Source organism: Periplaneta americana, chromosome 16 (genome assembly GCF_040183065.1).
Source record: "Periplaneta americana isolate PAMFEO1 chromosome 16, P.americana_PAMFEO1_priV1, whole genome shotgun sequence".
Taxonomy (NCBI): Eukaryota; Metazoa; Arthropoda; class Insecta; order Blattodea; family Blattidae; genus Periplaneta; species Periplaneta americana.
In genome coordinates this window covers 75,962,379-75,987,620 of record NC_091132.1, presented here as the reverse complement: position 1 = coordinate 75,987,620, position 25,242 = coordinate 75,962,379, and the positions used below count along the sequence as shown (strand labels likewise).

General features: G+C 33.7%; 1 protein-coding gene across 3 annotated transcripts in view; it reads right to left on the bottom strand.

The window, feature by feature from the left end:
- LOC138716477 (T-cell immunomodulatory protein) overlaps positions 1 to 25,242 on the bottom strand; it is a 52,345-nt gene that overhangs the window by 22,426 nt on the left and 4,677 nt on the right. For 2 of the 3 annotated variants that reach the window (XM_069849604.1, XM_069849605.1), the window contains exons 3-5: positions 11,968 to 12,061; positions 5,893 to 6,052; positions 507 to 694 (exon numbers count right to left, since the gene is read on the bottom strand). In XM_069849604.1, coding sequence (XP_069705705.1) covers positions 507 to 694; positions 5,893 to 6,052; positions 11,968 to 12,061 — 442 coding nt within the window. Of the gene's footprint in view, positions 1 to 506; positions 695 to 5,892; positions 6,053 to 11,967; positions 12,062 to 18,821; positions 22,115 to 25,242 lie in introns of those variants that run through there. The other variant, XM_069849606.1, reaches the window with a different exon arrangement.

Below are 25,242 nucleotides of genomic sequence, written 5' to 3'. Positions count from 1 at the left end.
TGAACTGAATTTTGAAAAAAAAAATGTAAATAATTTTTTTTAAATCGTAAAAATATTTTAGGACAGTGTTTTACACATACTAATTTTCATTGTTGTACAAGATATAGTAATGAAGGAAAAAAATGTTAAATATTTCCAAAATTTTACTGCTGTAAGCTGTACCTAACCCCTTAAAGTTCCCAAATGAATTTTACTAAAAGTGCACAGACAGTCCAACTTTCACTTAGTGATTGTACAGCAATCCTTGAATATTTTTCTGATTTTAATGTGTTTCAAATTGTTCTAATTAATTAAGTTCCTGCTGGGCCCTATTTGCAACGACTATTTCAACTTAACACAATTATTGGTCCAAAGCCTTTTGAATGTAACGTTATATGCTAGCATACATGTATGAGCAAAACGAAACCAAACAAGGAGAGTATAAAAATTAGTTCTCAAGTGCTTGGAATTTTCAAACAACAACCAGTAACAAAATCTAAATAATCAATCATTAAGCGCAAATTCACCTGTGGCCTTGAGCTTCTCCACCCGTTCTTTCAGGACATCTATCTTGTCTCTGACCTCATCAGATTCCCACTCTGATGTCCATTGGTCTGACCAGAGTGATGATATGTTAGCTAAGATGCGCCACTGCTTCAACCAGGCAGCTTGTACAACCACACAACCGTAGTTTGTAACTGAGGCCAACAGACACCTAAACAAAGACTGAGTTCAATGGGTTGTATCTACTTATATGTACAGTTTCCCTAGAAAAGGATGAGACGATTGAATGAATATTCCTAAGTCTCAGATGTAAGACATTGCACATGATCGGAGACCAGAGCACTGATACACAAGATAACGAATATTGAGTTACTTAAATTCAGGCTATTTTGGTTTGTTACTAGCATCGTTCCGAAATTCACTTCAAAAACTACAAAAAATATGATAATCGTAAATAAAAGATAAATATACACATAAATCGTGTAGTTAAATCGACGATGGACCTTCATAACTAGATCGACACTCTGCACAGAAAGGAAAGCCTTCATGTCGTTGCAATAGCTCAGACGGTAAGACTTCCGCATGTTGTATAGAAGAGAGCGAGTTCGATTCTTAGTCTACATCAACGATTTTTTTTTGTCTAAATAACGTTGAAATATCTAAGTAACGTTGAAATAGAGTTTTACAAAGTCCTCAGATTAAGTGTTAATGATCACAGACAATACAAAATTAGAAGTTATAATATTATAAACGTTAATCTAATGAATGCATTTATATATACACATCTACAATGTAAATGCATATATATTAAAAACTAACAATTAAAATGAAACTAAAAAATATTCCTAAGCCACACATACAAACTTTTACAAAGGTTTAGAGTCCTTAGGCTATGTCATTTGTTGAGTAATTATTACAATATTTTATTAGTAGCTTTTCCAAATGTGTAATAAATGCACTCGCACAAAACAATTTTTGTTAAAAGTGTGGCTTTGGATTATTTCATTCTCACCCCTTTAGTTGATTTTAACTATTTTATCTACGTGTTTGCAATAGTGTTTAATTTAACGTGCTTTCAACTTTATTCATGTTATGATTGAATGAAAAAGCACTGTTGCAGTTATTGACTAATTACATATATTAATACTAATTATTAAATGCATCTGTTAAGTAACTAATTGCAGTATCTTTTGCAAAATCTTGAATGTTTAAGTTGTCAATATTTCTGTACTATATACTATAAGACGTTAAAAGAATTTGCAATAGATTTGGGATCCTCTACTTTATATTCACTGGTTTCAATGAAAAAAATATTTTCTTTCTTAGGATATCTACAAGTTCAACTTTAATAATATTCCGAATAGCTTTAATTGCATTATCTGAATTTTATACTTTTCTATTCAAATGTATTCTATTTCCCTCTTTCATAATTGAAAAAGAGAAGGATAGCCACCTATGCCCACCGACGCCATCGAAATCGAGATGAATTGTGGGATCAAGTTGTTGACACCTGGGAAGATCTCGCCGGGGATTAGAACTTATTCCACAATCTCGTGACATCCATGCCGGACCGACTTAGAGCTGTAATAGAAGCTGATGGCATGTGGACAAGATTTTAAGTTAACAGGTCTCTTTTTGTTTCTTATGATTTTTGTTTGAGGAAGAATACTTTTAACTTCCAAGTAAGATTTATTTTTTTTGACGAGGTTCAGCCCACTTGTAAGACCCAGAAATTGAGCATAAATTATTCATATTTTTCGACAAATTAGACAGTCGAGGAACTCTGAAGAAATTAATTACACCTCAATAAAAAAAAAAGTTTTACCTGGGATCGAACACGAGACGTTTCGGTTAGGCAGTGGAACCAACACGCTACTATATGAGCTACCGAGACAAGACAGTGACAGCAGCAGTCTAGAATCTAGATCCCATAGCAGGCATTTGCCATTTGATACAGAGAAGCAATGATATTTTGTGACCCGAGCTATGTTGTGAAATCGTGGCCTTAAATGGCTGTCTTCTTCGTGATCCTTATTCTGGTCCTTGTCCTTGTTGTGGTCCTTGTAACAATTCTTGTTTTATTTGTCATGGTACTTATCGTTACGTCGATATCGAGTGAACCGCGCTGTAGAACTTTAACTTCCGACGACCAAGAGTCGTCTCATTCCTTTTAAGGGTAACTGTACATAAATATTTGCTATTCCAAGAGTTTACTATAATGCTTTCGATAAACTCATAACACTTCACTTAGTACTATTCCAGATCACATACAACAGATTGTTCAACCTTATGAGCATTAACTAGGTATTTGTTCTTTTATCAGTTCGTTTTGTTTCATAATAATCATTTATTCAATATAATTTAAAATTTTAATCGCAACAATGGACAATCACGTGATTTATCCGTTTATTCAACATTCAATGTTGTTAATTTCAGACATTTCAGTTCTGAACTGAATTCTCATGACAATATAGTATATATTTTTCGTCCTGTTGAGCTGTTAGTGTCGCTGGCTTGGACTTGGCAAAAGCAGGGTGCGAATTAAGATTTCTGATGAGGGAGGATAGAATCCTAGATAGAGAATACCATACATAACATTATTATTATCCTCATTCGATACGTTAAACGCTTGGTTGCACTGAGTTGCTTGTCTTGCATCTTGATCATAATAATAATAATAATAATAATAATAATAATAATAATAATAATAATAATAATAATAATAATATCTATGAGCAGGTTTAAGATAAGATGTGTAATTTCAAGTTATTGATTGTTGTCAGCTTGCCGGTGATGATAATACATCAATATTATTTTCTTTGCTTACTTTATACTTTATAAAGTATACTCGTATTAAAACAATAAAATTATATTTTGTGAGGAGGAATAAAAGCTATATGATTTTATGAGAGGGGAATAACATTTCAACGGGGGGGGGAGGGGAATCCCCCTCATCCTCTCCGTTAATTTGCACCCTGAGCAAAAGTGACATTTATTTTGCATGTGAATGTGGTAAGTGAAAAATGTGTTTAGATTTGTAGCTAAAACGAACATCTTCCTCCAGTAGATGCCTTATAAATGAAGTTGAATCTGAAAATTGCATCATGCTGGGCCAAGGAAGCTAAAAAAAATCTTTATATACAATAATTTTGGAAACATTGCTGAAAGCAGGTGAGTCCAGGTGTTTTTAGCTATCTTATTAATTATAATGTATTTGTTTGTTTATAATATTTTCTTTTCAGGACACGGCCATCATACCCGGTACCCTCTCTTCGACAGTCCTGCAGTAGTGTGTGATGTCTTATATATACGTTATTTAGTTCGTGCACAGGAACAACGTCTAACTTAAGGAATCCCAAAATAGTTGTGACACAGCACGAGTTTGTGCACATCAGCAGCAATTTATTTCCAATTCGACCACTGGCTATAAGACAGAAGAACTGGTTCAAAAATATACCGTAATGTATCATACCCCAATTCAAGATATTGTTAAAACACAACATGTAGCGTGATTCTTCATTATTCATCCCACATACTTCATAAACACTGAAGTATAGCTACACCAATCTGAGAATAATTTCAAATGATTTATGTAAGCAAAAATTTAATTTAAAAAATCCGATTTAAATCAAATAAATCTAATTTAAGTAGAAAAAAATCATTTTTTTTATTTTTTTATTTTTATAAAAATCAAGAAATTTTTTTTTACATTCTGAGAGGTACTATGGGCACTCCAAATCGTAACATTTGGAAGAACAGAAAGAAAAGAGAAAGAAAAATATTCGTGCTCACAGGGAAGGAAAACAGGGCGACATAAGCATCCAATCATTTTTTTTTCCCATTTCATTTACTGTATTTCATAGATCTTACATCAGTATTGTAGCTTTGAGATGTGGAACAAGTCAAAAGTTATACAAAATATACAACACATATAATAAGCATATTAATTTAATTTACAAGCACAAATTTTTTTTCAGTTGAATAGAAGGTATGAGCATGGAGAAATGTCGTTAATTTTCTTCTGAATCTTTTCTCTTGGCTCACCAAAGCTTTAACATAATTAGGCAGTGCACTGAAGGCCGTAATACATGAATAGTGAACTTATTATTTAGACTATAACAGCCGAGATTATCAGAGGGTAGATAGAGAAATTATTCATATTTTGTATTAAAATTTACGAATATTTTAAATAGTAGTCCTAAATATGTTAGTTGGAAGGCTGGAGGGAAAAAGATCTTTGGGGAGGCCGAGACATAGATGGGATGATAATATTAAAATGGATTTGAGGGAGGTGAGATATGATGGTAGAGACTGGATTAATTTTGCTCAGGATATGGACCGATGGCAGGCTTATGTGAGGGAGGGAATGAACCTCGGGTTCCTTAAAAGTCGTTTGTAAGTAAGTACTCAATATATCTTGACATTTAACATAAAACATCGTTAAGAAAAGAATGTACTCACAAACGAACATCAATATTTTTACATTTTAGAAAATATTTTTACATGATGTCCTTTTATGCACACCTGTCATTATCCTTACAGCTGTCTTTTGTAAAACAAAAATATGTTTACATAGCTTAAGATGAGCTGACCCACAATATTAATCCATATTTCATTATGTTTAAGCATAATGAAGATATGAATCTTAATGTACAACAACAGACAGAGGTCAATTTAGGAGTACCTAGTATATTAATATAGGCCTATTCAATGTATGTTTTTCAGTTTAAATAATTATTGCATTCCAAACCAAGAAAATTTGTGCTTACATATTCTTTGAGATCAGTTTAATTGCAAGAAAACTGAGCACTATTATACGTATTAAATTTGAATACATTGGTTCTATGAACATTAAGTGCTATTTGCACTACACCATTCATTCATTAGATTTAAGAGGGTAGACAAACAGATGCATAAACTCTTGATAAATATATATGCGCATGAAATTTTAACTCAGTAGAACAGTTATTCAAAAATAAGTATTCTAAAAGAGCATGAAAATCCACTCAATAAAATAAATCTTATCAAATGTTACCAAGAAATGCTTATTAATGGTACCTACTATTAAAAATAAACGGTTTAAACTTAAATTATTATCACTACAGACATTGCTGGCAATGTCTTCATTGCCATAATCATAATCATCATCATCATCATCATCATCATCATCATCATCATCATCAACAACATCATCATCAATGCTGATGTTGTGAAAGCTTAATCATCACCAGCAACATCAAATTGAAATAAAACATGTACCGGTATTTAACTATAACAACCATGAAAAGTGGAAGATCACTCAGGTTTCATATCATTAAACTGAATATACATCATGCAAAGTGTAAAGTATCATCATAAGTAAAGATTTAGTAACCAATAATATAAATACATTCACATTACAATACGTACCTGCCATATTTCAGCATGCCAGCTGGTGACCAAGCCACCTGTATGATGTGTGGTGGAGCAGATTTCGCCATGGTAAGGTTAGGAGCAAGGCATGTATCGAGCACCATCTGGTAAACATCTTTTTGACTCATCTTCCAAACCATTTTGTCACAATCAAATCCTATAAACCATTGCCACATTTTTTTCAGGACTTGGATTATTTACTGATACTGTAAAACTATATCATCGAAGTGATAAATTACACAGAGGAAGGAGCGTGAACTTAAGTGCTCATGTAAGTAAAATACCAATCATTACATTTTCATTTACAGAACTGAAATAAGAAATAAAAATCGCTGAACACAATAAGTATACAGAAAAACTCTTGATCTCTTGAAAACCGCAAGTATTATAACATCAAGCAAAACGCGATTTATTAAATGTTTTTTAATTATTAAATCCAGAAAGCTTATGGAATCAAAACAAGTATGCATGCCTCATCATTGGTGGTGGTGGTGATAGTGGAAGCATTAACAGCAAGTGGCAGTGGAGGTAGGGACAGTGGCAGTGATAGTGTTCATATAATTTAACCTTTGAGATTGTGAATGTTATATTTCATATTTATTGGTGTTAATGGAACATGTATACCCATCAAATTTAATACTCCTAAACTGACATTTCTTTTAATGTGCATGACAAATTTCATAAATTTTATTTATGCTAAGTTCATCGCTAAAGGATATTCACCATCATCATCATCATCATCATCATCATCATCATCATCATCATCATCAATAGCATTACAGCCCAGTGTGAGCCTCCACTTCCTTAAGGATTTTCTTCCAAACTGTTCTCTCCTTAGCGACACTCTACCAATTCTTTAAATCCAATTTCTTTACACCTTCTAGACTCCATCCATCCACCGAGAATTGGTCTTTCTTCCCTCCAATTTACATTCGTATTGTTCTTTTAACAATGTCTCATTCATCCTTTAAATATATACGCCCATCTCAGTCTGCCTATTTTGGGGTAAATATATTGGGTGAATTATTATACAGTTTGTACAATATTCTTCATTGTATGTTAGTCTTCAGTTTCCATTATCTTTGATTGATCCATACATCAGTATAAGTTTTACCAAAGTTTTTTAAAGCCTGATGTTTGTAATGTACCTACGTGAGAAATCGTAATTTGAATACACTTCTATTTTCTTCTTTCAAAAATATATTTTTCCAAGCATTAATTTTATATACGTAATATTTCCATAAGAGATGCTTGAGTTCAAATATAAAAAAGAAAAATCTCGTATGAATATTCAAACACATTATTTTCGCTGTTGATGCATTTTTGATAGTTAATACATTATTATTGACGTTTGAGCATTACTATTATTTTTGTTACTCCTACTCAGTGGTGTTATGCTAGATCCCACAGCTCATGCAGAGTCCTTATTTCAAAGACTCCTAATTCCCAAAAGTTCTTAATTTTTAATTATATTCTGTGAATTTCTCAGCCTTCCTTATTCTCTAAAATTGATATTAACCTGTGTATATAGAAGAGGCGACTAAGGTTTATCTACTTTTTAATGAGCCAAAGATATATGAAAGATGACTAGAGTGCCCTCGCATTTTCTAAAATACCACTCTAATTATAATTAGAATTAGAATTTCTAACAATATAATCACAGTCTACTATATACAGTCACGAAGCTTGGGATGATTTTTTGCCAACGAGTTGCATTTCTCGCTATAGTTGCTAGCCGCTTGGAGTGCTGTGAGTACTAGGAACAATAGACTGTGTCACTGCCATTGTGACTCGCTTAATCCGATCACGAAGGGTGGCGTTTCAACCATATAAATTAATTGGAATGCATAAAGAGTAACATATATTTCTCTAAAATGTAGTGTAATTGCATTAATAAAATTTAAAACAATGATTAGGAGATACTTCTGACATAATTCCTTGTGAGTTAAGGTGTGATATTATTTTTGGTGTGAAAATTACGTTGCTCGTATGTGTAATACCAGCCTTTATTCCGATTAAATATTGCGAAATTCTTGTACATTCATTTATGCACGATTCAATAATTTTCAGTTGCACCGCATGTATATTTAGATATGTTGAAATTATAGGTTATGTTTACTGTACCAGTTGCCCCTTTCTGTCTAATTTTAGTGGTCTCCAATGCCCTGCCACTAAATATGTATGTTATTTCATATGGAAATTATAGGTTATGTTTAACTTATATTCCTATATTCGCAATTATACATTATAATTAAACATAATGTCATGTATGAACCCATCACATTCTATTTGTCTGTATTTTAATACTACAACTGAGTACTGAATTACTGTATTTATCTACTACCTAAGAGACGAAATAACACAATCGTACATACACTAATTTCATAGGAGTGGTATGGTAAATTTTCTGTCTACAATTAAGGAAGATAGATGTGCTAAATTAAAATTACAATATAAATTCGTTTTTATTGAACCTCAAAATAGCTTCCATTCTAAACTTAAAATGTTGATGTGAACAGATCATGTTAACACGTAAAATTCTCTTCACATTAAAATAACACAGTTTTAATATTTCACTGAGCTACATACACTGAAATAGAAAACCCGATTACGGCCTGGTCTAGATCGAAAAGGCATTGACTGTGCCGTATTTCGCTTTGTTGTGAAAAGTTGTGTAAACTGTGAAATGTTTGTTATCGGTTGTAATAACTGTAAATGGCTAAAATACAATAATTTGAATAATAATATGGGACAAGGAGACGTTTGTGGTTCTATAAATATTGTAAGAAAAAGAGGTCAGAGTTATCCTTCTTCCGAAAGATCCAGGAAGGTGAGTTTATAAAATATAATATATACTTTATGAAAATAATATATAAACCTTATGTAACCTATTTCATATTTCAATAGTGGAAGGAAGGTGTTAATTTTTTCAAAAGAATACGATATCGAAAGTACAATACATTTTATTGTCTGCAGGGGAAAGGGTCTGTGATGAGGCGATAGTAGCGATCCTGGTGGTTAGCAACTATCTATGGATGCGTATTTCAACTGTCTATGTTTGCATATTTAACTAAGTATTGAGCTTTGTGACTGTATATAGTAGACTGTGATATAATTCCCATCTCTACTATATCCTCTTTATTGAAATCAGGAATACTTAACTCTCCCTTCAGTTAACAATTGATATTAGAGGAGAAAAATTCGCTCCAGTGCCGGGGATCGAACCTGGGTCCTTGGTTCTACGTACCAAGCACTCTAACCATTGAGCTACGCCGAAGTTCAATTCACAGCACCGGATCAAATCCCTCTCCTCCAGTGTTTTTTCCTTTGTGGCCTGACTCCAAGTTCGACATGTATGTTGACAATTGTTACCATAACAGATCTATTCTGTAAGACCAAAAATTAATCTTTACGTAGATTCTTCGCCCAGTAGTGCATATTACTGTGGAATCCCAGCCACCAAGTCAATCAACTGAGTGCGCTCCTCATATAATGGCAGTTGACTTAATTTTTTTTTTTATTTTTTTAATTGGGTTATTTTATGACGCTATATCAACATCTAGGTTATTTAGCATCCGAATGATATGAAGGTGATAATACCAGTGAAATGAGTCCAGGGTCCAGCACCAAAAGTTACCCATCATTTGCTCGTATTGGGTTGAGGGAAAACCCCGGAAAAAACCTCAACCAGGTAACTTGCACTGACCGGGATTCGAACCCGGGCCACCTGGTTTCGCAGCCAGACGCGCTGACCGTGTTGACTTAATATAAAATGTCAACATACATGTCGAACTTCGAGTCAGGCCACAAAGGTAAAAACACTACAGGAGAGGGATTCGATCCGGTACTGTGGATTGAACTTCGGAGTAGCTCAATGGTTAGAGCACTTGATACGTAGAACCAAGGGTCCGGGTTCGATCCCCGGTGCTGGAGCGAACTTTTCTCCTCTAATATCAATTGTTACCATAACAGATATATTCTGTAGGACCAAAAATTAATCTTTACATAGATTCTCCCTTTTGTGTTATGCAATTCAAATAAACCCATGAACTTAGAACATTTAGGAAGATGCGGAACCTTACAAAAAGAAGATTCTATACCTCAAAAATACTGGAGTGCAAGAGGACTAATGGCTTCGTTGCCAAATGTCTAGGCATTTCAACAACAACAACAACTTTATTGAAATTCTTATTTACTTTATGTAACATGATTACAGTTCATGAGAACTGGTAAAGCTTTGCAAAAAAAAGTCTATGGATTAACACAGAGGTAATTTCATCCTCAAAGTTCTTTCTTTGGTATGCTACTCCTGCTGCCACTGCTTCATCAATGCTGGTGTCATTGCCACTGGGACCTTCACCACCATTACTATTACTACTATCACATCTACTACTACCACTATTATTACTGCTACTACTTCTGCTACTAATGTTAGTATAATAATGGACCACATTCTGCAGAAAGGAACCAACCCACAAACAAATTTAATGCCTCAATAATGAAATAATTCCGAGGATCCATATTTTGATCAAAGATATGTTCTATAATATGCTTTTGTTTAAATCAGTAAGTATGTAGTTACATTTATTTGTGAATTTATTACTCACGTTTGAAGTGCATTTTCCTCAGTTTAGGTATCATGTGGGTTGGTTTCTTTCTGCAAAATGTGGTCCAATTATATCTTTATTATTTTATCACTGTTATGTTGTTATTAAAATCAGTGTTATTATTGTTATTGTGTTACCACAATAATCATGATCATGATAACCATTTCACGTATTACACCTAGGGGTCTGTTACTGTTTCTATCCAGCACTTTTTAGGTCTTCCCAAATTTCTTCGGCCTCTTGGAGTATAGCTTAAGATCAGTTTTGGCAAGCGGTTGGAGGGCATTCTGGCAACATGTTCTTTGCAATTCAGTCTGTATTTTTCTATGTACTGGGTAATTGAATCTACTTTTAATTCTTTAACAATGTCCTCATTTCTTTTATGGTCAAGGAGGGAGTAACCAGCAGTTCTTCTCATAAATCGCATTTCAGCTGTCGTAAGTCTCCTTTCTTCAGCCTTTTTGATGGTCCAGGCTTCGCTTCCATATGTGAGAACTGGTCGAGCAAGAGTTATCCTGAGTCTAGTGTGTCGCTGGACTTGAGAAGGCTTAAAAACCTGATTGATTACACCTAGGATCTTGGTGAATTTGGACATTTTAATTTTCATATCTTCTTCGTCAGCAAATGAGAGATCGTAGCCAAGGTAATTGAATGAATTAACACGTTCTATTAAAACATTATTTGCACAAATTTTACTCTGAATTGATTCTATGCCTAAAATTGTCATTACTTTCGTTTTCTGTATTGAGATTGTCATATCAAATTTGGAAGCATATATTTTCTAAGTTATGTATGACACGTTGGAATTCGGATTCTGTTCTTGCAATAATAATGTATTGAGATGGGAATTTTGGCATAAAAGTTTTGTCTCCATAAGTGAATAATATGATTCATGTATATAATAAACAAGAATGGAGAAAGACTGCAGTCCTGTCGCACACCTCGATTTATAGGAGCCCAAATGGAGAGTCCTATCATCGATTTGTATAGCAATTTGGTTGGTTTTATATATATTATATATTGCAGTAATGGACTAATTAGGTACATTATCATTGACCAATATCTCGAGGAGTTATGCCTGTTAACTTTATCAAAAGCTTTAACGATAATCATAAACTTATAAAATTACATCTATTTTCGAAAAGTGTTATACATTATTGGTATTATTAAAAGACGTAAGCTAATTCTGCCATGATTTTCGAGTACTCCTACACTGTTTTTATTGTAAAGACGTTATAAATATATTCTTCAATTTAATTTATCAGAAAGAGAAGAATCGTGCAAGTAAGCCATAAATGACTCCCACACTGTTTTTCTTGTAAAGACATTAAACACACTTACTTAAATTTAGTTTATCAGAAAGAGAAAAATCATTGTGCTATAAATGACATAATTTTTTATGTCCAAACTGAGCTTGATTAATCAATTCTGCAAATAAGTGTCAATTTCAAAACAATGGCAATACCTGCTTTTGCTGTTGGAAAATAATCACACGGTTCAATCCAAGTACGACGTAGTTCAAATCCTTGTGGAATGCTTTCAAAATCGGGCAACACCTCCTGCAAAGACACATGAAACAGAAAATGGTATGCAACACTTGATATTCAGAATATAAGCTAATAACCATTACTTTCTTTTGTAGGGTTTATCTTTTTTTTGTATGCACCTATATAACGTCAATTTTGTATTAGTGAGTGAGCTGAAAAGAAAATCAAAGAAACATCCCTAAAATCACGCAATATTGATGTTGTGCCAATCTTGGTGAACCTGTTTGATTTTCCCCTGCAACTCCCATTTTTGATTTCCTGTTCTTATGATAATTTTCTGCTTTGCACATCTCTGATTACAACTTAAATACTCAGCACTTGTCATAGATTACATATTCTTGTGGTTCCAAAACAACTTCATATACCTACTTCAAAACATGAAACATTGAAACATCGCTGAAAATTTAGAGTATTATTTTCTATAGTATTTCACATTTCTTGCATTTCAAATAATATATAATTTTTAATCAACAGACATGATTTGTGAAGTAAAACTATTAATAGTAATTGATTTTACTTAATACTTCATGGACTTTTCTAAGAATAAGTAGGAACAATGAGTAACTACATATACCCAACACCCTTCTCACAGTAAACATATTAGACTACGTAAAGATTAATTTTTGGTCCTATAGAACATATCTGTTATGGAAGCAATTGATATTAGAGGAGAAAAATTCGCTCTGGCATCTGGGATCGAACCCGGCTACCAAGTCACTCAATTGAGTGCACTCCTTGTATAATGGCAGTTGACTTGATATGCTGGGGGGAACGAAACATCAACCTACAAAACGTATCAAGTCCTCCCCCCCCCCAGCATATCAAGTCACCCCATTTTACGGTATTTCTATTTAATTGTAATATCTTATTTATACTCTGTAACTCTCTGCAATTTAAAAATGTCTTTGAAAACGTCATATATGATTGCAAGTACAGTATATTAGCTGTTATTACTACAAAATCTCGGAGAATTATTTTGTGACTTGCCTAAAGCACTTGGCAGTGTATGTATATCATAATATATTGATAAGAAAATTAAATTCTTATGCTATTAAATATGAGACCTTAAGTTGGTTTACATTTTACTTATCAAACAGAAAACAAAAAGTAAAAATAAATATATCAAACATTCACAAAGTCAGAATTTAGGAATACAATTAAACATAGAGTTCCAACAGGATCAATTTTAGATTAATTGTTATTTCTAGTTTATATTAATGATTTAGTTTCAATCACAAATAATTTATCACAAACAATCTTATTTGCTGATCATATAAGTGTGAATACTTAAAGTAAACAATGATCACTTTATTAACGTTTCTATTACAGTGTTAAAGTTAACGAATTATTGATTCAATGTAAATAGACTAGTTCTTAATGTTGATAAAACAAGTGTAATCAAATTTAGTATACACAATAATGCCCAGTTTTTCTTCACTGTTAGATTAAGGCATAGCACACACATTGTTGACCAATAGTTGTGCACAATCTTGGCAACACAATAACTAGGGTTGCCAACTTTTTTTTTAAGAAAATGCGGGAGACTAAGAAATCGACAAAATTTCACATAGAAAATAGACAAATTACTCCATTCAGTTACTAAAAAACAACTTTATTGTACACTTCGGCTGCTAGGCTTAAATTAAGATATTTTGGGACAGATTTTGTCTCGCATAATAGTTGAAGTCGACTGCAGTTTGCAACTCTGATTTGATTAAAATGTGTCGTGCTCATGTTTTGAACATCTTTCCAATTATTGTTCATGAGCTGAAACACCCTCTTTGTATGAGCATTACTACTTAGTATGTTTAGAACAAAACTAGCCAGTTTTTTGTTTTTTTTTCAAATTTATAACCTTAACACTGCTTGATTTTAAATGGGTGAGCACTAAAACCCATTTGTGACAAGCATTATATTCTATAAAAAACTGCACATTCTAATGCATCTCTTGTACAACAAAACTCATCATATAAACAATCATCATTCACGGCAAAATCAAATGTTTAGAATAAAATTGTTTATATTATGTAAAAATAAGGGAGAAAAATGATCGAAGAGAAGAATAATACGGGAGCTGGGAGACTGTAAAAATAGGAGGAAATACAGGATATCCTGGAAAATATGGGAGAGTTGGCAACCCTAACAATAACACTGTCGAGGGGGACATACAATTTCAAGTTGTTCACAACTAAGCCAATGATCAGTTGCAGCATGTTAAGATTCAGAAAAAAAAAAAAAAAGAATACAGGAATATTGGGTTCACTTTATTTATAGCTAATGTCTGTTAAAAGGAAAATTTTACACTTTGTACCATAAACTGAGATAATACTCATCAACATTTTTTTTTAATTACTGCAGAATGAGTGTTGATAGTTTTGATAAATTGCCTCCTCTGAAACCTTGTATCTTGTAGAAGAATACAAGATAGAGATGGATTGTACCGCCTGAAGAAAGACTGATTGTAACAAGGTAAAAGAATAAGAATACTTATACTATTATAATATTCATTGTTTTGTTTAATTGAAGCAATGATTACAGAAAGGACCTGAGTCACACTTTTTATGAAATTCAGTTATGAGCAGATTCTAAATCTCTGGAAGTATATTCACCCTTGTGCATAGAAAAGACCCTAGACGAAGTCCTACGGTTGAAAGCATGGGATTGAATTACTGGTTGAGTGCAGAAAGATCTGGAGTCCACGATTGTGGTCCTTTATGCATTCAAAAGGTGGCTGTCACAGATATGCTAGATTTTAAACCATGGTGGCCGCCATTGTAAAAAAACTCCTGTATCTCAGTAGAAACCTCATTCTGTTGCAAGAGATGGTAAGATTTAATTCATTGCATCTACATTTAACCAATCTGTCTATGAAAGTGAAAAGAAAGATTTGGTTATTGCCTGTGCATATTTTGGTGCCTTGAACTTCAGCACATTTCACCTGTCTTTGTCTCAAAAACAAAATACTGCTCTACTTGTGGGCCTTGCATATTGAGATAATGCAATTCCCATCAGTGTGAAGAAAATGTCTGCTATTAAGAAACCAGCTACCTATCTATCAGAAACTGCCGAAAATGAATTCCGATGTCCAACTATGAAAAGAAGATACAAAAATGCAGGAACTGTTATCAGATACTGTATTATAGAGACGTGTTTAAATATTACTGTTTTCTGCCTTCATTGTAAAATGTGAACTAGAAATGTTTGTTTTCAGTACTGGAATAATAAAAATATGTCAATTAATTTGACACATATTAATAACTAAAAGCCACCGACATAGGTCAAGCTTTAGCACATTTGCCTGCTGATCCGGGGTTGTGCTCGTGCGTAGGTTCGATTCCTGCTTGGGCTGATCATCTGATTGAGTTTTTCCCGAAGTTTTCCCCAACAATAAGGCGAATGTCAAGTAGTCTATGGCGAATTATCAGCCTCATCTTGTTAAATACCAGTCCGCTATCACCAATTCCATCGATGCTAAAATAACCCAGTAGTTGATAGAGTGTTGTTAAATAACCAAGTGAAAACAAATAATTAAAAACATTGGTTTGTACATTTGTACATTACTTCAATTTGTGTATACATTAAAAGACATTCACTATGATTTGAAGTGATATTTTAATATATTTTATGCTCTATTTTCATTACTTACAGAAAGAACCTGGATCCCTCAATTATAAATTATAATCACTGTTTTAATTCAAGTAGCAAACATTAACAAGCTAGCTTTGAATGTGTGTCTTCAAGCATTCTTTGTAGAAAAATTAACTACAAACATAAAAAAAGTCGTGGAAACATTCAAACAGTTTTTCTTTTATATCTCAAAACTGTACTGAAGTGACTGAGATCTTTTCTGCAATCATCAATTCAATTGTATTTTTATTAATTTTAAATGGCATACAGACTGGAAGGTCCGGGGTTCGATCCCAGGTGGTGATAGGATTTTTTCTCGTTGCCAAACTTTCAGAACGGCCCCAAGGTTCACTCAGCCTTCTATAAAATTGAGTACCGGGTCTTTTCCGGGGGTAAAAGGCGGGTCAGAGCATGGTGCCAACCACACCACCTCATTCTAGTGCCGAGGTCATGGAAAGCATGGGGCTCTATCTCCATGCCCCCCCAAGTGTCTTCATGGCATGTTACGGGGATATCTTTACCTTTACCATTTTATAGCCCTACATTAATTATAGCAGTATAATAAATTGTAAATAATGTAATTATAATTACATTCCTTTTATAAAAGGAACTATTTTTATTTTGACTCAAAGCAATGTTATTATTAATTAACTTAAAATGAAGGAAATAACTCAATAACTGGCAAAAAAAAAAAAAAGTAAAGGTACATATTCAGATAATAGTCTCACAGAACTTTTCGTTTAAATTTGATCTTGTTTTCATTCTACAAGCCTTTAAGGGAACATACAGCAACAGAACACTCTATTAGTCCAAATCTAGAATATCTGAAGGTGTGCTCACTTCCACAACAGCTTGTTCACAGTCTTTTTCGACAGTTGAGTTGGCAGGTAGTTGAGGTAGAAAACAAGTTGCTCAACGACTGTTGGAACAATTATTGTGACTTCGGAATATGTTTTCGCATGTTAAATACTAGGTACGGTACCTTGTTGACTAGTTTCAGCCTGTTGTGGGCTATCCTCAGAACTGGATGATCCTGGTTTTCACGCTTTCTGTTTACGTTTCCTGTGGGGGTGCGTTTGTGTAGTGAAATATGGAATCAAAAAGGGTGTGTATTCTGAAATTGAGTTGTGTGTTGAGGATTTCATTTGGGTGTATTTTTTTGTTCCTGTATATTTCGTATTGTTCTAGTGTATTTAGTTTCTAGTTTTTCGGTTGAATATGTAGAATTTCCATGTCTATGTTTATGTTGCTGTAGGTGTGGTTAGCATTTGTGATGTGTTCTTTGAAATGATCTGCCTTACATTTCACGTTCCTTTCATTAGCAATATGAAGAGTGTTGTAGGCCTAACTAGTATTATTTAATTCTTAATGCTTCTTAATTTTATCTGGTGTTGGAAAAGCTAAACTTGAATATGTCAAGAACATTTTCGGTAACTTAAAACACAGGAGTGATTTGACTAAAATTGAACTGATATTTTTGTTTTCATGTGCCTATTGGTATATTAATGCATCAGGGCATTTATGAAACTAATTTAAATTTGAAATGAATGAAAAAATGTTACAGAATGATAGAACAGGTGTAAATCATACAACTGTTTCTCTTTACATGCTAAATGTTCAATTATATGCTGTTTTGATGGTAACCACATTGAAGTACCATGATATCATCAACATGTAGCCATCTCATTACAGCATTTGAAAACAAAAAAATCGGTCATCATTACTCTCATAGCCAACATGCTTACTGCATTTAAATTTCTTTCCCTGGAACAATGTACAAGAAGATTTCACATAACAGATCATTGGAATTTGTGACATCATCATAAATAATTTAAATATTCTTCAAGAAGTCCAACAGTCTCTGCAAAGGAATTGCATATCATGCACTCTCACTGTAGTCATATGCTGCTCATGTATTAACAGTAAGTAATTGCTTTCAATACTGTTTCACACCATTACTGCTAACCAAGCATTACTCAGTAATATCAACAGACTGTTTTGGTCTGATTGTCCTAAGAAATAAACTTCTGTGCCTGATATGGCACAACTATTTTTCTGAAATTGGTCATATATGTTCTCAGTAATAATGCCATTAGTACAGACAAATGAATAATTTGAAGATATGAAACAAAGAAATGTTTTCTCTTTTAAAGAAGACAGTAATTTAATAATGTAAGTAAAATCAGCACAGATTTCAGAAACAATTTACAACAGATATAGTTTTAATATATTAATTAAAAATATTCCTATACAACATTTTTGAAAATAACTTCTGTATATATTACATTATATGCAAATGGTTCATGTCATGGCATTCTTTTGTCATAATAATTTAATAATTATAAAATGGAGGGGGGGTGAAGTAAAACTGTCACTATCACGCATTACATAACCTGCCTCAGGAGAGTTAAAAGTATGTATACTAATGTGTATCCAAAACTGAATATTTCTTAAATTTTACACAATGTATTTTCAAACCTCTCTGCACTCAAGACTATACAAAACTATCTACGTGTTTTCAGTACCAGTATTACTTAAAATTTTAACCACTATTCAAGGAAGCTGAAATCTTGTAACATACTGTAGGCCTACGTTATTTGATGTACTTATTACAGACTTATATACATTATTATTTCTGCAATATTTCTAAACATCACTATTTTTTTTATTAACTAGCGGACTTACTCGTGTTAATTATGTAAGTTTGTGCAGCTTACAGCTGTTTCAGTGCTTAACACACCATCCTCAGAGTCTACTAGATCTCGGCGTCATCTCGAACTTCTCTGCCTGTTATGTGGGTGTGTTTGTTGAAAAGTGTTGAATAGTGGAATCAAATAGTGTGTGTGTACTGAAATTGATCTGTGTGTTGAGAATTTGATTGGGGTGTGTTTTAATGTGTAGGCTCTGAGGATGGTGTGTTAAGCACCGAAACAGCCACACAAACTTACATAATTAACACGAGTAAGTCCGCTAGTTAATCAATTACTTATATTCAAGTGTTAAAAGTAGTGTACGCAAGAATCAAAATGCACTATTTTTTACTAAACTGGAGGGACAGAGAAGAAACAGTTCTACCCACATATCAAGGTTAGGAAAGGAATGAAGAGTATTACACACCCATGTGTTACTTTATGAAAATACAGTATTTGTAATACTTAAACTTTATTTCCACTTCAAGATAACTAAATTTTTATTTACATAAAGAGAAACTAAACACTGTGTTAGATTACAACAAGGTGTGAATATGTATATATCTTATTACTTTACACGCTACGAGGCAGTTATGCATATATGGGAATATATTTTTCATGTAAACACATTACAACTAATATTGTAAGAACTGTTACAAATTTTAAAGCAGTGAACAAATACATTTATAATTCAGTTCAATCAGTCATCTCCAAATATTTACAAAAACAGAATTCCCAAAGTGCAACATATAAGTGTTAATCTCACATTAAGATTAGAATTGTCTCTGAATGCAAATTTTAGATAATGAAACACAGCTCTACATGTTCTTAAACTTGACACTAGGAGATCAATTATAATCATCACTCTATGAACACACATTAATTTCAGAGAAGTATATTTTTTAAATTTTAACAGTGAACAAAGATTTAAAAAGCTTGACAGTATATTTCAGAATTGCACTGTTTAAAAGGCCAGCCAAAAAGAGATAGTGTATAAAACATTTGAATAATATAAATGCTGCCGGAAAAGGTTTAAATTCCAGCAGCTGTAAATTCCGGGAGTTAAACATACTGCAGTAACTGAATTCTGCACTTGAATATACTGTTTATCTCAAAGCCTAATTTTTAGGACAATCATTTAAAAATATGTCCTCTGAACTTCACTGCAGAAAAACTGTGCAAATGTCTTTAAACCAAAACATTTGGCGCCCCTCAACAAATATACAGTCACTGTTATAAAGACAATACATAAATAAATTTGGGCGCATCTTTGGTATGGTAAGTAAGGTAACCTTCAAATATTGAAAAATAAACATTTAGAGATTAACAAATTTTTCAGCCATTAAAGCTTCAGCAATATGGATGACAAAACATAATCTCATTAGAATACACACATACTCTAATAATGCTTTCATATGTTAAGATAAACTCCTTTCAACTTGGCAAGTTTTATTTTGAAGTCCTTCACATAATACTGAAGCGAGGAATATCACAGCACAACCTAGATGTAAAAGCTGCATGACTCAAAGATAAATCACAACCGAAACAAGTTCAAATGCAAGACAGTAAAAGTTATCTACAGAATTATAAGATCCAGTATAGATAAAATCTATAAAACACATTTAATTCAAATAGGTACATCAAATAAGACAGCTGTACATAATAAAATTTTCAAGTTTTCTTTACAATATTAAATGGGCAGTAGGCTGAATATTAACTGTTTATGATTATAAGAAAATATGTAATTCAGAATCCGGTTCTAATTAAATTTCAATTAAAATTCAAGCTAATTTAGAGAAATGTAAATACAAAATTGTACATAATAAATACCAGTAAATAAATAAAAAATACAATTTATAATTGTTGAATCTCACAACACTAGTCAAGTATGAATAATGTTGTAAATTGAGTAATAAAATGAACTTTAAAACTAGTCCTAAGTGACTTAAAATTACATGGCATCGAAATGAAATCTATGAGCTTCCTGCAACTTCTCAATACGATCCTCTCTCCTCTCTTTCCAGTACAGAGCACCAATAATTGCTGTGATGAGGCCACATGTTCCTGTGAGGGCTGCAACACTGAGAAGAATCATCTTGCTCGGAGTGATGAACAGCTGAGCTCGCCACTTATTTGGATGGGCGAGAGGAGAGGGGATCACAACCATCTGAGAGTTAGGTATTATCTGTGTCCAATCTCTAGACTGACCAGCCACACCCACAGTAAGTGTGTCCACAAAATTAGGCGTACGTCCAAGACCAAATATGGTGTATGGCAAGCCAAGGGAGAAGTGAGCAGATTGTGGTAGTTGCGCTGTCACAGCTGCACGTGGATTTCCATCCTGTGTTGTTGTGTGATACGAAATTCGAGGTCCTGGCAAATTACCACCTCGGTCTGTGCCTGTCAGAACCATCACTTTCACGAAGTTGGCATCATAATCTAATGTATTTCTGAATGCTTGGACTTTATTCTGGCCGAACAAAATCACATCCAAAATTCCATCTTGGTACAAATCATAAAATGCCGCCATTGACGTTGTATTGCTCATTGGAGCAAGAGCATCTCCACGAATGGTATATGTTCGACTAAGATTTCCAGATTTACTCTCCACGTTTTCCAGAAAGAATGCTGTGGAATTTAAGTTCTTCACAGACAACGTGACAAGCAGATCAGGGTAACCATCCATGTTAAAGTCTCCTCCTCGAAGAGTCACTGTATCGGTGTAGGCAGTGCCTCGACACTGATAGAATCCCCATATCTGGTTTGCAGTGCTCTTTAATTCGGGGTTCAGATCATGCCATTTTCCATTTACATAGGCAAACAATGTGCTTTTGGTACATGGTTTACAATCCTCAAAGCCACTCAGACATACAGGAACCAGATGGTACATTTGCCCAGTTAGCTCCAGATCCAAAAACAGTGACTGGCCCATCTGTTCCACTTTGACTCCATCAGGTGGCGGGATAGTCTTATTGTAAATCAGTCCCTCATGTTCTGTAGATAGCCAAATTTCAAAACCTTTTTCTGTCGAAAGGAAGAGATCTGGGGAAAAATCTCCATTTAGATCTAGAAATGCATGTGAATGTGGTAACCTCAATGGCACCTTCTGAACATCATCTGTAAAATTCATTGGATATGGTGTAACTTTTCCAGTTCTATTTGCATTGGATACCCAAACTGTTCTGTTACCATGTTCATCTTCTCCAAACAAGTCCACTATCATATCGTGATTAAAGTCAAGCACCAATGGCTGGCCTCTTACTTTGTGAACTTCAGTCTCATTACTGCAGTTCAGATGGTTCACTCCACCCCAAAGTATGAAAATGTATGTAAGGCCATCCTTTGCTTGCTTATCTAAGGCAGTCACCATGATGTCCATATGTGAATCGCCATCAAAATTTCCAGGTACCACACTAGTGATATGTTTGTTGGAAAACATACAACTTAAACCTTCACCACTTCGAAGAAGAGGCTCCTGCTCATACGCCAACATTATTTCCAATGTATTGGACTTGCCGTGCAACACAAACAAATCTGTCAATTCATCAGCATTGAAATCCCCAAATGCAGCTGGCATTACATCTGTCACAGTGCCAAACACATTACTTGTGATGTCACCACAAGATGCTAGAGAAACAAGGCTCAGAAGAACGATGATTCTCAAGTAATACATCACGTCCTCAAGCATCCCTCTGGAGAGAGTCAAGTTAGTTTGATAATATTTGGAAGATTTTTTACCAGCACCATCCTGCCAATAAAGAGAGGAACATGCATTACTGCCAAATCTCTTACTAGGTTCCTAAATTGCTTACAATTCTGTTTTTGTCAACTTCTGCAAATGTTTATAAGATCACATCCCTAATACTTTAACATGAAATTCTTTCCCACAAAAATACAAAATCCGCAGAAAATACATCAGAAGTTTATTTTATTTATTTATTTTATTTATTATATTCCATAGATCTTACATTAGCAATGAAACTTTAAGATGTGGAACAAGTCAAAATTTTACAAGATTACAATAATTACAATTGCAATTTTTACAATATTTTACAATTTTGCAAGATGTAGTGAGATGAGGTGAGGTCCGAGGATTCGCCAAAAGATTACCTGGCACTTGCCTTACGGTTGGGGAAAACCTCGGGAAAAAACCCAACCAGGTAATCAGATCAAAGGGGGTGAAATGAAGTGAAGCCGAGGACTCGCCATAGACCATCTGGCATCAGTCCCATGGCTGGGAAAAGCCTCGAAAGAAACCAACCAATGAGATCAAATGGGGGATTCAACCCAAGCCTGAGTGCAACTCTGGATCAGCAGGCCAGCGAGTCTGCCGACTGAGCTACATCGATGGCTCTACTAAAATATACAGTTAAGAGTTGCACGAAAAAACATGGAAAATGTGAAAAGACTAATATTAATGAAAATTAAGTGCTTGTCACTGGAAGTATTTACTATTCATTAATGATGAATCAATTTTTTTAGTGAGTTATTTTATGACGCTGTATCAACATCGAGGTTATTTAGCATCTGAATGATGTGAAGGTGATAATGCCGGTGAAATGAGTCTGGGGTCCAGTACAGATAGTTACTCAGCATTTGCTCATATTGGGTTGAGGGAAAACCCCGGAAAAAACATCAACCAGGTAACTTGCTCTGACTGGGATTCGAACCGGGACCACCTGGTTTCACAGTCTGATGCACTGGATGTTACTCCACAGGTGTGGACATGAATCAATACTGCCCTACAAACTTCATATATTAGGAGAATGGTGATATAACCACGTTAACATGAAGTTGTAATTCACATTTTGTATTCCATTAAACATATAGAAAAAACTGTTTAAGTAATTTCTTTCAGAAGCTATCATATCACTTCTATTGCAATCTATTCTCACAAATGCATCTGATGCATAGCAATCCGAGCTATGTTGATGAAAAAGAATACTGGTAAACTGTTTTTATCCACCAGTAGTTGTACAGAATCATGAGGGACTGCAGTCTACTGAAGACAAGGATGGTTCAACTAAGAGTAACTTCCATGTACTACATACTAAGGAATGCATTATTTGTACTCTGAAAATTAATATAGTTTTCTTACCCAGTTCATCTCACACATTTCCTCACATTTCAAGACTGTATCCAACTCTCTGCTCTGTTATATTGAGAAATTCAATAACTTTCTTACCCAGCTTATAATGAGCTTTATCAATAGCAGTACCTAACATTTGTAAAAGTATACATTCGAAAAGTTAAATCCAGGCATAATTACGTCACTTCATTTCCTCTTAGGCATTCTATGAGAAATGGCACTCGAAGTTGTGAACAAAAACTTGTATGTTCATAGAATGCTGCTTAATACAAGTAAATATTATGGTTGTGAAAATGATCAAATATTACTGCATTATATAACATCAGAAAAATATTGAATTTGGACAAATAACAAAAACATTTTCATACAACATTGTGTCAGAAATCACTTGGAAAGAGCACATAAATAATTGGAATAAAAGCTACTAATTTATTTTCAGTCAAAGAATTCTTTTTACTGGTAAATACCTTGCATACAATTAATTTATGTTAATTACATAAAATTATTTAATGCATCCCTGATAATTAGTGTTATTTTTTATCGTATTGAAAACACTGTAAAAACTGTACTTCGACTATTGAAAATTATGCAATATTCGGATCTTCAGTCATATCACAGTAAAGGCTCATCTCCACTATTAAACATTTAACAATAACATGTTAAATGTTAAATTGTTTACCGTTAACATCCCAACACGTTGATTGAACATGTTAATGATAATTTAATTTAACACTTTGACCACACTGTTAAACATGTTAAACTTGACTTTTTTTTGCGTAGTCCACCATAAACAGTCTATGAGATTTTAATGTAGATAGTGTTTTATTTTCAAACCTTGGACAATGGACTCAGATGATCATTTGACTTTTGTAATTGCCTCTATTGCTTGTTACAAGGCCTTGAAAAGGAAGAAAATGAGAATGTGGGTGCGGCAATATCTTAGCAAAAGACACTATGCAGAATACATTCTAAATGAGCTTGAAGTTGAAGATCGATTTGGATTCAAAAACTTGCTGAGAATGTCAGAACACGATTTTAATACAGTGCTGCAAAAATACTTTCTGTTACATCAGAGAAAGGCACAATTTAAGAGCAGCCATTTCATCTCAATTAAAATAATTACAACGCGATTGATTGACTATCATAGGGCCTACAACATGATAGATGTTAAAGGAGTAGGTAATATTGTATAATTATTCTTTCCGAAGTTTTACGAACGTTAACATACATCACCAAATACGACCATCACTGACGTCAACATAGCATTAACATTTAGCATACGACGAGAGTGCGAAAACTCTCTATTGTATTCTCGAGAACAATTAAATAATAATGCCAGTTCTCTAAAACATTTGGCCTTCTTTGTTTTGTCTCCGTATTCTTTTGCAGACACATCTCACAAACAAGGTCTTTCCATCAATGCATTAATTTTATTCTAATGTATTTTCTTTTGTCCATTCCATTACTTCGAACAACTTACACCCAACACCAAGGACCAATGATAGTATAAAAATGATCAAGATACGTGTCACAAAATTGGAACTTATAGTTGTTGCTATGGAAACTGTAGGAACTTTCCCAAACTGTACCGAAACTACACGAGCAAAAGAATTGACTTGACATGTTTTCCATTGCTGCTGGAAAACACGCCAACATGTTAAAAGTGTTAACTTCAACATACTCAGTCAACATGTTAAGTCAATTGAGATTTGAAATGTCCATATACATGTTAAATTCAACATGTTGTTGTTAAATGTTTAATAGTGGAAACGAATCTTAAGAGAAAC